The sequence below is a fragment of the Macaca mulatta genome, chromosome 9, assembly GCF_049350105.2.
Source record: "Macaca mulatta isolate MMU2019108-1 chromosome 9, T2T-MMU8v2.0, whole genome shotgun sequence".
Taxonomy (NCBI): Eukaryota; Metazoa; Chordata; class Mammalia; order Primates; family Cercopithecidae; genus Macaca; species Macaca mulatta.
In genome coordinates, this window is record NC_133414.1 from 113031809 (window position 1) to 113049022 (window position 17214).

Here is a 17214-nt window from a genome sequence, read left to right on the forward strand (position 1 = left end):
GGGGTGGCGAGGCCACCACCAGGGGGCGATTATCAGGGCCGTAGCGCCTAGAGGCGCGGGGTCGCCCGATGGCCGAAGGCTGTGTGTGAGCCTCGCTCTCAAACCGCCTCTATTGTGCTAGAGCAGGGGGCGCAAAGAAGAGAGCGGCGACCTTCCCCTCACCCCACCCAGTCGGCCCCGCCTTCCAGGACCCCGCCCCACCCTCGGCTCCGCCTCCACCCCCCGCCCCGCCTCCAGCCGCGGCCCCTTCCTCGCAGCTGGTGCTGTGGGGCCGCGGAGCCGCGCGTCGCTGTCTCTATGGCCCTGGATCCAAGCGCAAAGGTGAGCAAGGCGGGGAGTGCGGGCGGCGGCCTGGCCTGAGTCGGGGGCTTCGGGCCGGGGGTCGGGCAAGGCCTCCCCCACGTCCATTCTACCCTCCAAGCTGGGCCAGGCCTTTCTCACCGCCAGGTCCCCCGATTCTGCATGAAGGCTCTAGAGGGGCGCGGGCCAGGCCTCGGGCTGCGCAGGGTGCAGACCGGCCATCACGGAGTCGGGGACCAGCATGGGGAGGGGTCCGTGTGGTGAACAGTGTTCCCCAGGATCTGGGTCACGTCTCCCGGCGTCCGGCGGGATCGAAGGAGAGCTTGTCCTCGAGCTGCAGCAGTAGAGACTGAGGTTAGACCTGACGAAGGGCGAGAACCGCGGACTGTCCAGGATGTTGTAGGGAGGGGGTACCGGGGGAGGGGCTCTCTCAAGCCAGGAGAGACCACCATCCTACTAGGCAGAGGGAGATACTGCCTACACGAGGTAGGTGGACATCTGGGATGAAGGTCGAAAGCCTGCTGATCCTCCATTGATCCTGTTTTAAGGGTCTCTCCTCCCCAATTCCCTCCACCCTAGGATCTAATAGAGGGAAGGTGATCAGAGTTCAGGGGGCTGGCCCTGGGGAAGAACTCGAACTGTGGAACTTGGGGTGGAGTGTGGGGCGTGGACAGGAGACCTTAAACCCGCTTCGCCACTGAAGGGAGGGGTGGTATGCTCCGCCCTGCTCACTTAGCCCCGCCCCCTCCCAACAGGTTAAGTGGGGGTTGAGAGCGCCAGCCCGTCTCCTACCTCTAGAACTGCAATATACATCGGGGTGGAGGAGTACTAAGTTATGCGTTCCATTCCATCTTTCCTTTGCTAAAGCTAGAGGCCTCCTCCTGCCTGGGTTAGTTTCCCATTCCCTCCCTTGTAGAGCGGCCTTGACTCATGCACCCATCCCATCTGACCATCCAAGGTCAGAAGCCTCCCCCATCACCCCCCTCGCCCACACACACACACACACACACACACACACACACACTTGAAATTGGGCCTTAGAATTGGGACTTTCAGGAACGCAGGCAGGGTTCTGCTCTGCATCTCACCCCAGTGGACACTAGCAGCCCCCAAGCCTGTGGTGAAAACTGGACCCCTGTATGCATGTGTGCTTCTCTCTGCATGGATGTAGTTGTGTGTTCAAGGACTCTGTGTGAACACACATGTACTTGACCCTTCTGTGAACATGATTGCCTGGCCCACTACATCAGTGGGTTTGTGTGCATGTCCCCACACATACATGTATATGGATAGGACCCTCCTGTTGAATAGAGGTGCACAGTCCTTGACAGAAACCCATATGTGTGGGTTTATCTTTCCTCAACCTCTGAGGCTGTGTGACCTGCTGAATGGATGAGCATGTAAATTCAACTTCACATGTGAATATGTATGATTACCTGTGGCTGTGGCCCTCTGTGTGAGCATATGTGTGCACAAACCTCCCTGTGAGTGTATGTGTGAGTGACCCCTGTGAATCCATGTGTTCACAGTCCTCCTTGTGAATGTGTATGTGTGTGTGTGTGCATCCATGTGCGTGTACATCATCTTCCTAAGAGTCACCCATGTGACTCTTAAACTGTAAGTGTGACATGCACCACACTGAGTGGCTCCTCTAACCTGGGGCATGTTCCTCCTAGCCATAATGCTCCCCACACACATGCCTTTTGCACTGAGCAAATAGGAGGTCCCAAAGGTAAACAGGTGTGCCTCCACAGGGAGGGGTGGGGCATGGCCAGCTTGCCTGAAGCTTCCTGCTGTCCCAGCTCCCAAACAGGGAGCCTATACCCTTTCAGGATCAGGGAATCCTCTTCTCTCCCTTTCATAGTCAACTCTCCCCCTCAGGGCTCTGCCCCTGCAGTGCTGACCTTTACCTCTTGAATAAATGCTCCTGTTATCCCTCTGGCCAGTTCCTGATTCCTCCCCTCTTTCCAAGGCCAGGTAGTTAATATTTGACCTGGGAGAGGAGGCACCAGTGGCACCCTCTGGCCCTGCCTGTGGGTGACAGATGAGATGGAATGGGTTAGGTCTCTCCACACCTCACCCAGCCGAGGAACTCTTCAAGGAAACCCTTGGTGATTAGGAGGCCTGTTACAGGGGTTGGGAGAGGCCCACCACCCACCCCCATTCCCTCCCCAGCTGGTTGGCTTGAGGGAGGGTCCAAGGGCTCAGGGATCCCATCATTTACCTTCTTCACATTGCTTATGTCTCAACTGGCCATGCACACTACAGCCTCCTGCACAGACATTACACCTGTGCAACCAGGGGGACCCTAGGTACCCACCCCAATGCCTGTGAATGCCTACCTGCAGGTAGGGACACGTGTGGATGCCTAGCCAGAGGGTGCAGCACAGACTGGCATGGGCAGAGATGTGTACCCCCTTAGAGAGGAATACCAAGGAGAAGTTATAATTAAAGAGAAATTCCAGAGGGAGCTCTCAGGCCAGGGAAAAGAAAAAACAAAGGGAAAGCAGGACAAAATAAACAAAGGCCCATTAAACCTCTCTGGTCAGGCCTTCCTGCATAAGGCACCCCCGCAGGCAGCAGGGGCAGCTGCTGACCGAGTTGCATCTCATTGTTGAGAGAAGCAGGCATTCTCTCAGAGAACCCCAGCTCCTTTGACTTGAGGGCCTAGCAGAGCTTCTGACTTGGCCAGAAGAGGGTCATGACCTTGGGTTCGGGTTGTGGGTGTCTAGGGTCTTGTAAGGAAGGTAAGTTCCACCCCAGCCTCCAGCATCAGAGCAAAGGGATAGACAGAATGATTGTGAGTTGATCCTGTCGTGGGCGTTCTGTGGATGCTGGGCCTCCTTCCTTCAGTGCCCCCTGAAGTCTGGGTAACGCCATCCATCTTCCACCCACATACAGATCAAAGAGCTTTTTTTTTTTCCCTGTTTTTTCTTCAGAAAACAGACCTCAGAAAACCAGGACTAGCTCTACTGTCGGGGGCAGGGTGACCCCATCAGTAACCTACAACCCCTCTAGAACTTCACAACTCCCTCTCACCATGGAGTTTGCATTTGATGCAGAAAGGCATGTGATCCCTCCCTCCTTCTGACCTCTTAGCTGGGATTCCATGGCCACACAACCCTGTGACTCCATGTCCCCCCGATTCCAGGACCCCCCATGGCCCCATGATTCCTTGACTCCCATGAGCTTATGACCCCTGACCTTCCAAGTGACTTCCTTGGACTTTGACCTCTGTGACTGTGCTTCCCAATCCCTGCCCCTACAACCTGTGACTCTGGCTCCCTTTGGGGGTCTTGTTAGTCTGGGCCTCCCCAGGAAGATGTGGGGGAGGCTGTGGCCCCTCCTCCTGAGCATCCTCACAGCAACTGCAGTCCCAGGACCCTCACTGCGGAGACCATCTAGAGAACTCGATGCCACCCCTCGGATGACCATACCCTATGAAGGTTAGACCCTCAACCTCAAAAGGCAGCAGGAGCCAGGGCTGGGGGTGGGAAGGCACCCCAGAACTAGACTCACTGTACCTGCTCTCCCCAGAGCTCTCTGGGACCCGGCACTTCGAGGGCCAAGCCCAGAACTACTCAACACTGCTCCTGGAGGAGGCCTCAGCAAGGCTGCTGGTGGGAGCCCGAGGTGCCCTGTTCTCTCTCAGTGCCAACGACATAGGAGATGGGGCTCACAAAGAGGTCAGGCCCTGGAACCTGGACCACCCAGAGGGTCTCCATCCTCATCCAGCTCCCTGGGACCTCAACTTCCTGAAAACCCTGCCAAGCCTTCCATAGTCCCCTGGTCAGACAGCACTGCCCTTCCCAGCCCAGGTGTCCCTTGCATTCAATGTTCCTTCTGAAATTGATCCTCACCCCAATTTCCCCAGCTCCGTGGGGTCCTATTGCCTGGTCCTATGAGTAATAGGTATTGGGGTCAATGCATCAGCCTATTCCCTTTGCCCCCACTAGATCCACTGGGAAGCCTCCCCAGAGATGCAAAGCAAATGTCATCAAAAAGGGAAAAACAACCAGGTATGTGGTCTGCCCTGTCCCCAGCTCCTTTCCTCCTCTTCTTCCTCAATCAGGGATGCCAGGGTTGTTGGGGACACAGATGGGTAGGTACAGACCTGCCAGTAAATCTCAGCAACCACAGTAAACATTGTAAGTATTGCCAGAGTGGCAAGCCATGGGCACAGCATTTTTTTTTTTTTCTGTTTTTGAGGTTGGGTCTCAGTCTGTCATCCAGGTTGGAGTACAGTGACATAATCATAGTTCACTGTGGCCTTAAACTCCTGGGCTCAGGGGATCCTTCCACTTCAGCCTCCTGAGTAGCTAGGACCACGGGCATATGCCACGCCGAGCTAAGTATTTTATTTTTTATAGAGACAGGGTCTTGCCATGTTGCCCAGGCTGGTCTTGAACTCCTGGCCTCAAGCAGTCCTCCTACCTTGGCCTCCCAAAGTGCTGGGATTACAGATGTAAGCCATTGCACCTGGCATCTGGGCACAGTACTTCTTGTTTTTTTTTGTTTTTTTTTTTTTGAGACGGAGTCTCGCTGTGTCTCCCAGGCTGGAGTGCAGTGGCGTGATCTCGGCTCACTGCAAGCTCCGCCTCCCGGGTTCACGCCATTCTCCCGCCTCAGCCTCCCAAGTAGCTGAGACTACAGGCGCCCGCCACCACGCCCGGCTAGTTTTTTGTATTTTTAGTAGAGACGGGGTTTCACCATGTTAGCCAGGATAGTCTCGATCTCCTGACCTCGTGATCCACCCGCCTCGGCCTCCCAAAGTGCTGGGATTACAGGCTTGAGCCACCGCATGGGCACAGCACTTCTAATTCAAACATCTGGTGGCCTACTAGCTTGTCCTGCAATGGCATTTTCATCTCCTCTGGGATCCCAAATAATCATGATAACAATAAGTAGGCTGGATGCGGTGGCTCACATCTGTAATCCCAACAACTCAGGGAGGCTGAGGGTGGGAGAACAGCTTGAGTCCAGGAGTTTGAGACCAACCCTGGCAACACAGCGAGACCTGTTGTGTCAAAAAATATACAAAAAAAAAAAAAAAAATTAGCCAAGTATGCTGGCATGCACCCATAGTCCCAGCTACTTGGGAGGCTGAGTGGGAGTATCGCTTGGGCCTGGGAGGTTGAGGCTACGTGAGCTATAATTAAGCCACTACATTCCAGCCTGGACGACAAAGCAAAACCCTGTCTCAAAAAAACAGACCAACAAAAAACAGTAAGTAACCTCTACAGATGCTTACTTAGGATGGGGTTACTTCCCATTAAAGCCATCATAATAAATTGAACCATTGTTAAGTCAGGGACCATCTATAGTAAGTGCTGATTTAGCTATTATCTCAGTTAATTCTAAAATAACCCCATGAAATGGTATTATCCTACATTTCGCAGATGAGAAAAATGAGGCTTTGGTCAAGGAATAGTTCAAATACCCAGTATTCCATGGAGAGGCATTAATGAAGCGTCAGCCCTTTCCAGCTAAAGAATAGGGTGTCTCCAAGGGTCCCATGTCTGGCTATGTAATGGCTGTATCTAGAGAGCTTTTACAAAATAAACAACCCTGGGCTGGGCATGGTGGGTCACACTTGTAATCTCAACACTTTGGGAGGCCAAGGCAGGAGGATCACTTGACCCCAGGAGTTCGAGGCCAGCCTGGGCAATATAATGAGACTCTATCTCTAATTAAAAAAAAAAAAACAAAAAAACATTCCCAAGGTCCACTGGGGCAAGGTGGGCCGGGGGTGGTGTTGGGACAGCTGCATTTAAAAAGGCATCTCCAAGAGCTTCCATCGAAGACTGCCTCTTGGTGCAGCACGAGTAGAAAACAGGGCTGGGGAGGCAGGTGGAACCAGGTCATGGAAGGCCACAGATGCCCAGCTGGGAGTTTGGGTTTTATTCTGTGACAGTGAACACGCTCACAATTTGATATTTTAGAGGCTCCTACTTTAATGTATCACCCAAATATATTATAAATGCAGGTGCCAAACTCAGTAGGTCTGGGGAAGGGCCCAAGTCTGCAATTCTAACAAGCTCCCAAGTGAAGTTGATGCTGCTGGTCCCCAGACCACACTTTAGATAGCAAGGCTTTATAGAACAGTTCCCAAAGCATGTTCTGAGGAACACTAATTTTCAAAGGAGGGGTTTAAATGTCAAATGAGTTTGGGAAACACTGCATGTCCAGTCCCACAATGCACAGCAACATCCTTCAGGCTCTAGGAAGTAACCCCAGTAAAGATAGGTTTCACCTGTGGTTTCTAAAGTTATTTGAGCAGAGAATACCTCCCTACCCCCCTTTAAAAAATGTAAACATCCGCTGGGCGTGGTGGCTCAGGCCTATAATCCCAGCACTTTGGGAGGCAGAGGCGGGTGGATCACGAGGTCAAGAGATCGAGACCAGTCTGGCCAACATGTGAAACCCTGTCTCTACTAAAAATACAAAAATCAGCTGGGCGTGGTGACACACACCTGTAGTTCCAGCTACTCGGGAGACTGAAACAGGAGAATCTCTTAAACCCAGGAGGCGGAGGTTGCAGTGAGCTGAGATCACGCACTACACTCCAGCCTAGTGGCAGAGCGAGACTCCATCTCAAAAAAAAAAAAAATTAAAAAAAATAAATAAACATCTTGGGGAAACATCACTATAGGAACATTTTTCTGGCCCCAGGTACTGGATGGATGAAAATAGGGTGAGTCTGGAGGCAGGAAAAGCAGTGAGGAGGCTGGGGCATCATTTGGGTCAGAGGAAGGGACCTGAGCAGGCTTATGGAGAGGAGGCACAGATGCCAGTGGCTTATACCAGGTGAGGGAGCAGGAAGAGACAAAAGAGGCCTGTATGGATTTAAACCCTGGGTAACAGGCAAGAGGAGGAATCATTAACATGGCAAAGGAGTCAAGAGACTGGCAGCTGAGGGCATTTGACAGGCAGAGAAAACCAGTGTGACTGGAGTGGGGTGAGTGAGGCCAGAGGAAGGGGCAGAGTCCCATCACACAGGGCTAGGAGCATGTGGGACTCTGTTCAGGTCACCGATGAGCCAATACAGTGGTGTGATCCACTTGACTTTTTTTTTTTTCAGACATGGTCTCACTCTGTTGTCCAGGTTAGAGCGCAGTGGTTCACTGCAGCCTCGACCTCCTGGGCTCAAACAATTTTCTTGCCTAAGCCTCCCAAGTAGCTAGGACTACAGGTGCATGCCACCACATAGAGATGAGGTCTTGCTCTGTTGTCCAGGCTGGTCTTGGACTCCTGGGCTCCAGTGATCCTCCCACCTCAGTCTCCCAAAGTGCTGGGATTACAGGTGTGAGCTACCACACCTGACTAGGTTTACATTTTTAGAATATCCCTTGGAAAGTGGTTGGAGAGTACCAAAAGTGTGTTGTTTGGTAAAATATCTCTGGAAGGAAACTTCAGACGATAGTAACAGCAGTCTTCTTTGCAGGCAACCTAGGAGACAGGGATAAATGGGAGACTCCTTGTTTATAACATACCCCTTTGTACTTTCTGAGTTTTATACTATGTACATGTATTCATCGTTGACTGAATAAATAGCTGTTATAAAAGTCATTTTTAGGAAAGAGAAGGTTGGGAGGAGCTATCAGGTAACAACTGCAGTTGTCTAAGGAAGAGGTCATGGTGGTCATTTGGACTGGGTGCTGTTGGTGGAGTCAAAGTGGACCAAGTCAAGAGACATTTAGGACAATGAATTAATTGTGGAGAGGGACTGAATGTGGGGGTGAGAAAATAGGAAGCAGCAAGGATGATTCCTGGCTTCTAAGTTGAGTCGTAGGATGGATGAAGTGAGGTGGGAAAAACTGGATAAACAGGTTTAGGAAAGATGTAGGTTATGGAGGAGGGGATGAACTTGGCTTCTGACAAGGTGAGTTTAAAGCATCCCTGGGATATCAGGTGGAGAGCGAGCTGGCATCTAGGGAGAGATTTGGTTGTATCACCCCAGTGGGGAGGGCAGGAGTTCCAAGAATAGAAAGAGTTGCTGAGAAGGAGCTGAATGGGAGAGGAGAAGCACCTCAGGATGGTGGAATCCCTGGCAGCTCTTGAACCAGGGGTGGAGGGAACTGCAAGAGACACAGGAGATATTGGCAAAGTGGTGTCAGATAATCTGAGGGACAGAGGAGAGAAATAGTGTCATGTTACTGGGAGGCCAAGGAGAGTGAGTTCCAGGAAATATTCTGGAGCAGTGAGAAGGATCACAGGTATCTTGGAAAGAACCATTTGTCCTGTGGGTAGGGACAAAAGCCAAACTACAAGCTAGACTAATGGAGGAAGCCTCTAGTCAGGCAGGGGGCTCACAGCCCTGTCCACCTCATCCCACAGACAGAGTGCTTTAACCATGTGCGGTTCCTGCAGCGGCTCAATTCCACCCACCTCTATGCATGTGGGACTCACGCCTTCCAGCCCCTCTGTGCAGCAATTGTGAGTAGACCTGTGTTGTGCTAGATCTCTGTTGGCTTCATTAGGGATGGGATCATGTTCGAGATGCCAAAGAAGAGACTCAGAGCCAGTGAAGGAGATGGATGGTTTATTAAGGGGACTTCCATACAGGGCAGTCCTGTGGTGGCGGGCTGCACTGGAGAACCACTCCCCTTTGTAAAAAGCATGCAGTTTATATAGCATTTCACTTAGCAGCCTCCCCCTAATCACCTCCACCTGGCAAACTTCATTTAACCCAAAACAAAGGGACTTGATCCCCTGGATGGCACGTGTTCCACAGGATGGGCTAGGGGCTCATGTGTTCTTCATAGATAAGGAGTGAAACTCTGGGTTGCCCACTTGCAGATTTGGAACTCCAAACATACATTGTTTTTAGGCCATAAGGTCATTCTCAGGGGATGCTTAAGTTATTGCTGTCAGGTGCATCTGCCATACAACCTGCCCCTAGCCCTGATTGCTGATCCCTGACCCCAGACTGATCTGACTTGGAGCCACTGTCCCTACCTGTTCTCTGAACCAGTTACTGCTGGTCCCTTGTTCCCTAGGATGCTGAGGCCTTCACCTTGCCAACCAGCTTTGAGGAGGGGAAGGAGAAGTGTCCTTACGACCCAGCCCGTGGCTTCACGGGCCTCATCATTGGTGAGCAGGCCCTCTTCCCTATCACAAGCATGATGTTTTTAAGATGTGGATCTCATCTCTAGGACCTGCCACCACATATATGTCATGTGCCCTGTTGTATATGACACGTCTCTCATGCCTGGAATGTCCCCACGCCAGATGGAGGCCTCTACACAGCCACTCGGTATGAATTCCGGAGCATTCCCGACATCCGTCGGAGCCGCCACCCACACTCCCTGAGAACTGAGGAGACACCAATGCATTGGCTCAATGGTTAGGAGGATGAGGCACAGGATGATGGGGGGTAGGGGACTATTTCTTCATTTTTACTCCCTTGGCCAGCTGACCACCCCACCCCCAAGTCCCCAGGTGAGCCTGCCCATTCCATTCCTGTGTGTTGTCAAGTGAGGGGTAGGACTCAGAGTGGGGGAAAGGGGTCCCCAGCCTGTCTCAAAAGCCTCTCAAACTGCCTGACCCACAGATGCTGAGTTTGTGTTCTCCGTCCTCGTGCGGGAGAGCAAGGCCAGTGCAGTGGGTGACGACGACAAGGTATACTACTTCTTCACGGAGCGTGCCACTGAGGAGGGCTCTGGCAGCTTCACTCAGAGCCGCAGCAGTCACCGTGTGGCCCGTGTCGCTCGTGTCTGCAAGGTGGATAGGGCTGATGTTGGGGCACGGGTATAGAGGTTGGACCTCTGACCCTGGCCCCTTAACCCGTACCCCCACCTCCCCAGGGAGACCTGGGAGGGAAGAAGATCCTGCAGAAGAAGTGGACATCCTTCCTGAAAGCCCGTCTCATCTGCCACATTCCACTGTATGAGACACTGCGTGGGGTCTGCAGCCTGGATGCTGAAACCTCAAGCCGTACACACTTCTATGCAGCCTTCACGCTGAGCACACAGTGGTCAGTGCAGGGACAATGGGGAGGCAAGGAACTGGGGACAGCATAGGGGCTGGAGCAGAGGTCAGTGAAGATGAGATAGGATCCACTGTGGGGAGGTCTGGCTGCAAAGTGAGATATTTTTTTCTTTTTTTTTTTTTTAAGAGAGAATCTCGCTCTGTTGCCAGGCTAGAGTGCAGTAGCGCGATCTCGGCTCACTGCAATCTCCACGTCCTGGGTTCAAGTGATTCTCCTGCCTCAGCCTCCCGAGTAGCTGGGACTACAGGCACACGCCACCATGCCTGGCTAATTTTTGCATTTTTAGTAGAGACGGGGTTTCACCACGTTGCCCAGGATGGTCTCGATCTCTTGACCTCGTGATCCACTGGCCTCGGCCTCTCAAAGTGCTGGCAAAGTGAGAATTTTAAGCACATCAAGCTAGAGAATCAAGAATTTTAAGCACATCAAGCACATAGAGCCAGAGAATGAATGCAGTGGTCCACTGACTCACAGGAGAGGCCCTGTGGGACTATAGCTGGGGTTGGCCAGGGTAACAGTGAGCTTCAGGCTGAGCATGGGTTGGGGGGCAGGCTTGACTCTGTGTAACTCGCCCCCCTTGCCCTATGTCCCATTCCTAGGAAGACCCTGGAGGCCTCAGCCATCTGCCGCTATGACCTGGCAGAGATCCAGGCTGTCTTTGCAGGACCCTATATGGAATACCAGGATGGTTCCCGGCGCTGGGGTCGCTATGAGGGTGGGGTGCCTGAGCCCCGGCCTGGCTCGGTGAGTGCCCAGGCCTGGGACCAGTGCTGAGCAGACAGAGCCCAGGGAAGGGTCAGTGAGTCTGGCCTTGTGGAGAGGGCAGGCAGGTGGTGGAGTCCCGAGGTTCACCACCTTTGTTCCCTACCCCAGTGTATCACAGATTCATTGCGCAGCCAAGGCTACAATTCATCCCAAGACTTGCCATCCCTGGTCCTGGACTTTGTAAAGTTGCACCCACTGATGGCTCGGCCCGTTGTGCCCACACGTGGACGGCCCCTGCTGCTCAAGCGCAATGTACGCTACACACACCTTACAGGGACACCTGTCACCACGCCTGCTGGACCCACCTATGACCTGCTCTTTCTGGGCACAGGTGCTTCTGATCCCAATCCCTGATCCCTGTTGGCCCTGATCACTAATGCTTCTGAATCCATTAATTCCTGCCATGACTAATCTGGAGTTCCCAATGTCCTGAGGGTCCACTGCTCCTGGCTGAGTCCTTGTTCTGGACCTCTGGACCTCATGACTCCTGAGCTGTTCCTATTAGGCCTCTTGCAGGGTGCTGAGAGCAGATCCCATAGTTGGGGTCTGACTCTCTGCTCTTTCCATGCCAGCTGATGGCTGGATCCACAAGGCCGTAGTCCTGGGCTCTGGGATGCACATTATTGAAGAGACACAAGTGTTCAGGGAGCCCCAGTCTGTGGAAAATCTAGTCATCTCTCTAATGCAGGTAACCCTTCTCTGTGATCCTTAATATAGGCTTGCTGAAATAGGAGGAGGGAGTGGGGAGGTTGGGCAGAGGCTGTGTATCTGTAAGTTTGAGTGGGGGCATTGCTGACCAACTGTCCTATCTGGCTCCCAGCACAGCCTCTATGTGGGGGCTCCTAGCGGAGTCATCCAGCTACCACTCTCCAGCTGCTCCCGCTACCGATCCTGCTATGACTGCATCTTGGCCCGAGACCCCTACTGTGGCTGGGACCCCGGCACCCATGCCTGCATGGCAGCCACCACCATAGCCAACAGGTCCCAGGGAAGCAGGTGGGAAGTGGTGGGGGGTGAGAGTCACATGTGGCCTGAGTGGAGGAGGAAGGCCTGGGGGAGTGCAGGGGTTAGTTATTGGTAACAGACCTATCTACCCTGTCACTGGGAAACTGAAACCCAGTTCCGCTTGTTCATAAAACCTGATCTTCTGTCCCAGGACAGCACTGATACAGGACATAGAGAGAGGAAATCGAGGCTGTGAGAGCAGCAGGGATACAGGTAAGTGACTCATATGAGTGTGGGTCTAGCTGCACAGCCTCTCCTCTTTGCCATTTACTGCTATGTCGTACACGTTTGTATCTGAGTGGCTTTGGCTGTGTGCATTTGGTAAGGATGACTCAAACGCAGAGCCTGGCACAGAGTAAGTGCTCAACAAACATTTACTGCCCAAATGAATTATAAACTAGGAAACACATTCAAGATGTGAAGTGTGTTGTCACTTCTAGAGCTTATAGCCAAGTAGCAGATGACAAGGGTTCAGGAACGTAATGGGTATTTCCCCAAGGGAGATCAGATGACTGAGCTGATATCTGAAGAACAAAAGTTAATCATCATAGCTAAGATGTATTAAGTATTTACTGTGTGCCAGGCACTGATCTAAATACTTCTATGCATGATGTCATTTATTCTCACAGCATTCTTATGAGAAAGGTGCCATTATTATCGTCCCCATGAGGGACCTCTCTGAGGCCCAGGGAGTGTAAGTAAGTTGCTCAAACTTATTCAGCTATTAAGAAACTGGACCAGAATTCAAACCTGGCTGAGTACAGTGGCTCACGCCTGTAATCCCAGCACTCTGGGAGGCCAAGGTAGGTGGATTGCTTGAGCTCAGGAATTGGAGACCAGCCTGGGCAACATGGCAAAACCCCATCTCTACAAAAAATACAAAAATTAGCCAGGTGTGGTGGCACATGTCTGTAGTCCCAGCTACTTGGAAAGCTGAGGTGGGAAGATCACTTGAGCCTGGGAGGTGGAGGTTGCAGTGAGCCAAGATCACACCATTGCACTCCAGCCTGGGTAACAGAGTGAGACCTCATGAAAGAAAGAAAGAGAGAGAGAGAGAGAAAGACAGAAAGCAAGGAAGGAAAGGAAGGAACGGAAGGAAGAAAGAATTCAAACCTGACCCTAAGCAGTCTGACTTGACTTTGTGCTTCTGGTCACTATACTATATTATGCTATCTCCCACAAGTTAGCCAGGCAAGCAGACGACATGGGGTAATGGGGTGACATGCAAGCAGAGGGAGCAGCAGGCAGAGGGAGGCTGGCACATTTGAGTGACAGGAGAATGGGCTGGACAAGTGGGCAAAGACCATGTTGAAGATTTTGGTCTTTATCCGAAAAGCAACAGGAAATCTCTGAAGAGTTTTAGGCCGGAAAGTGGCAAGATCAGATTTGTGTTTTTAAAATACCTCTCTTGGAGAATGGATTACATGGGGCCAGAGTGGGCCAGAAGTCATGGAAGGAGAGAGATCAACAGGTCTAAGATAGATGCCAGAAACCAAATCTTCGTGAGAGTTAGATACAAACGTGAAGAAGGGCCGGGCACAGTGGCTCATGCCTATAATCCCAGCACTTTGGGAGGCCAAGGCGGTTGGATCACTTGAGGTTGGGAGTTCAAGACCAGCCTGGCCAACATGGTGAAACCGTGTCTCTACTAAAAATACAAAAACTAGCCAGGCATGGCAGCACATGCCTGTAATCCCAGCTACTCAGGAGCCTGAGGCAAGAGAATTGCATGAACCGGGGAGGCGGAGGTTGCAGTGAGCTGAGATCACGTCACTGTACTCCAGCCTGGGTGACAGAATGAGACTCCATCTCAAAAAAACAAAACAAACAAAAAAAGGTGAACAAGAAGAGGAGGGAGACTCCCAGGTTTCTGACTTAAGCAACTGTATGGCTGGTGGCGCCATTCATAGTGGTGGCGATTCAAGGAAAGGACCTGGCGTAGTTTGGGAGAAAAGCTTTGGCCTTTGAAGTGTCCAAGAGACCTCATATGGAGATGCCCAGCACATGGTAGATATCCAAGTCTGGCACTCAGGAGAGAAGTCTGAGGGAGAGACTAGGAGTTACTGGCAGATGGCAGAAATTGAAACTACAGGACAGGATGAGAGAATGGAGAGAGAATGGAAAAGGGCACTGCCTGCTTCCTGGGAAGGGCCAACGTGAACCTTATGTGGAAGCATGAGCACAGAGCCTGGGTCAGCTGTCACGGTGATTCCGGGTTCTGTGCTTGGTGCCAGGGACTTGGCAGTCAACAGTCTGGCTTGCCATCTCCATTCCCTTCCTGAGATGGGCTGGTACTGACCTCTCCCCCAACCCCCACAGGGCCACCACCACCACTGAAGACCCGCTCTGTGCTCCGGGGTGATGATGTCCTCCTGCCCTGTGACCAGCCATCCAACCTGGCCCGGGCCTTGTGGCTACTCAATGGAAGCATGGGCCTGAGCGATGGACAGAGTGGCTACCGTGTGGGCGTGGATGGGCTGCTGGTGACAGATGCACAGCCTGAGCACAGTGGCAACTATGGCTGCTATGCTGAGGAAAATGGCCTCCGCACCCTGCTGGCCTCCTATAGCCTCGTGGTCCGGCCAGCCACTCCTGCCCCAGCTCCGAAAGCCCCTGACACACCTGGGGCACAGCTGGCACCTGATGTCAGACTGCTCTATGTGCTAGCCATTGCCGCACTTGGTGGCCTCTGTCTCATCCTGGCCTCCTCCCTCCTCTATGTGGCCTGTCTGCGGGAAGGCAGACGAGGGCGCCGACGGAAATACTCACTGGGTCGGGCCAGCCGGGCAGGAGGATCTGCCGTGCAACTGCAGACAGTCTCAGGCCAGTGTCCTGGAGAGGAAGATGAGGGCGATGAGGAGGAGGGGGCTGGAGGCCTGGAGGGCAGCTGTCTCCAGATCATCCCTGGGGAGGGAGCCCCAGCCCCACCACCCCCACCGCCCCCACTGCCACCAGCTGAGCTGACCAATGGCCTGGTGGCACTGCCCAGCCGGCTGCGAAGGATGAATGGCAATAGCTATGTGCTTCTGAGGCAGAGCAACAATGGAGTACCAGCAGGGCCCTGCTCCTTCGCTGAGGAACTCAGCCGCATCCTGGAGAAAAGGAAGCACACGCAGCTCGTGGAGCAGCTAGATGAGAGCTCTGTCTGAGCCCAGCCTCCCAGAACAAATGCTCTTCCAAGCCAGCCTGTCTGTCCCAGGCTGGGCCACTGCCTCCCTAACACAGCCACCCTACCTTCATTCCCCCCACTCTATGCCCTTTTCCCAACTTTTTGATGTCCCTGTAGGGCTGGCCAGTCAGGCCCAGCCAAAGCCCCCTCCTCAGTCTCCACAGACCCACATGTGAGCAGCCCAGGCCCATCGGTGCTCCTCAGAGGTAGGTGCTCCCTCAGGATCAGGTGCCCTGCAGACCCAGAGCCAGTTCCTATCCCCTAACCTAAACACTTAAGAGGCGAGGACTCCATCCTCCTGTTCCATTCATCTGCCCAAACCCTTTCTCTTTCTCCCAGGCAGGGCTCTGCAGGTCCATATGGGCTCAATGTCACCACCCTCTGCATGGCCCTGTGTGCTGGATGGTCCTGAAACCAGACAAGACCTCTGCCAGCCACCTAAGCCCTGCGTACATTCACATGCACACGTGGAAGAATGTTTATCGGCTGGGCTGCAGTGCCCCTACCCTCACCTTCTCCTGGTGCATTCTTGTTTCATCCCTGCTTCTGGACTTGGGGTACCCTCCCAAATGCCACATCCTATCTGGTCCTCTTCCCCAGCCCCATGTGGTGACCTCTTTGTCAAGAGCTTGGGAATGGGCCAGCCTGGGGAGGTAAGACTGCATCACTCCCCTCCTCTCCCTTCCTGTGTGGCCCTTGTGAATCAGCCTCCCCACTCTCCTTGGTCATTCTCAAGAGTATCAGAGACAGAGCTCCAGGCATGTCCTATCCCCATGCACATGTGGCCACACACACCTGTATCACACATGTGCTTACATTTCCACTCACATGCACCTCTGAGCCTCCCCTTGCTGCCTTGGACCTGTGTCTGTTGGGTTTGGTCCGTGGACATTTCAGAGGGAGATCCCCCTCCCGTTTAGCTGTCCTCACAGGCCCTTCCTTAGAATGGATGACCAACACTGCACTCAATGAGCCAGCCTCTCTTTTGGGGGAACCAAGCATTCGCTTCCCCTAGACTACAGCAGGGAAAGGGAGGAGAAATCTGATGTCTCAATTGGCATATGAAGCCCGTTCTTGGAACTATGCAAAGGGCAGTGGCTGGGAGTTTGGATGCTTAGCTCCTACCCCTGTCCTACCTCACCGGGGCACTTTCAGGGTCCAGGGACCTCTGAAGTCTCTAGGCCTATATGGGACAATCAATTCTGACTGAGCTCCCCCATTCCCCTCGGGTGAGGATGACTGTTATTTTTGTAGCTGAGAACGTGGAATCCCACGAGTTTTTACTGCCCTTCACCCAAACTCTCCCACCTCCACCCCACAATGAATGTATTTATTGTGAGAATGGCTATACTTCTTTAGGAATGCCCCCACTTACCACCAGGTGGGTGGAACAGGCATGTGACAGAGTGGGGAGCCTGGGCTCAGCTCCTCCCCCTGCCGTTGGTTAATAAACACCCTCTTTCCCCACAGCTATGCGTAGTCTGCTTCATCTAGATGGGCCCAGCCCTGATCACCAGGTGACAGGCTCCTGAGCCTATACAGTTGCCGCATTGATGTCTGCTTCCAGGGTTGGCTCTGCTCCCTAATACAACTATTTGCAGAGGAAACTGGGATCCTCTGCTTCCATCCAGACTCCTTGGCAGGCACGCAGGCCTCTTTATTAAGGTTCACACTATTCATTGATCATGGTGTTAGGGCATGACAAGAAAATGACAACGGTTCAAGAATTCTTATGAGGATTTCTAGATTTTTATTTTCTGGCTCTCATTTCCCCACCATCCCCCCTTTTTAAACTAAGACTGGAAAATATTAATCAGCCTTCCTGCCCTTCCCCAAGGTTCTCAGCACCCCCCACCAGCTGGCTCAAGGGACATGGATTTTATTTCTGCACAAAGAGGAACGTGGGAGGAAGGAGATGTATAGCTAAGACCACAGAAAGCTTGTTGGCCAGGGAATAACTCCCTTCTCCCTTTCAAGGGTCAGG

At 52.8% G+C, this 17214-nt stretch overlaps 1 protein-coding gene and 2 long non-coding RNA genes across 24 annotated transcripts; 1 reads left to right on the top strand and 2 right to left on the bottom strand.

Annotated features, from left to right (window-relative positions):
• The first annotated feature begins 229 nt into the window (after positions 1 to 229).
• SEMA4G (semaphorin 4G) lies at positions 230 to 16699 on the top strand. 22 transcript variants are annotated; one of them, XR_013398287.1, is made up of 17 exons: positions 230 to 321; positions 422 to 654; positions 3240 to 3746; positions 3838 to 3986; positions 4257 to 4319; positions 8638 to 8736; positions 9300 to 9393; positions 9532 to 9645; positions 9854 to 10023; positions 10107 to 10276; positions 10891 to 11035; positions 11165 to 11387; positions 11629 to 11744; positions 11877 to 12037; positions 12213 to 12274; positions 14381 to 15436; positions 15570 to 16699. XR_013398287.1 is itself a non-coding variant. In XM_077947313.1 (16 exons), the coding sequence occupies exons 3-16, from the start codon at positions 3623 to 3625 to the stop codon at positions 15208 to 15210; spliced, it is 2535 nt and encodes an 844-aa protein (XP_077803439.1). In that variant the 5' UTR covers positions 230 to 321; positions 448 to 654; positions 3240 to 3622; the 3' UTR covers positions 15211 to 16699. The 22 variants fall into 22 exon arrangements, 10 of the variants coding, with proteins under 10 accessions (XP_077803439.1, XP_077803442.1, XP_077803440.1 ...); XR_013398284.1 differs by having other exon boundaries at positions 448 to 654; positions 11877 to 12052; XR_013398286.1 differs by having other exon boundaries at positions 448 to 654.
• Positions 4656 to 6929, bottom strand: LOC144331284 (uncharacterized). The gene is made up of 2 exons (XR_013398322.1): positions 5909 to 6929; positions 4656 to 4734 (listed from the first exon to the last, which is right to left on the bottom strand). It is a non-coding gene; the product is annotated as an uncharacterized LOC144331284 (long non-coding RNA).
• On the bottom strand, positions 10391 to 14893 carry LOC144331265 (uncharacterized). Its single transcript, XR_013398300.1, has 2 exons — positions 12996 to 14893; positions 10391 to 10526 (listed from the first exon to the last, which is right to left on the bottom strand). It is a non-coding gene; the product is annotated as an uncharacterized LOC144331265 (long non-coding RNA).
• Positions 16700 to 17214: the final 515 nt, after the last annotated feature.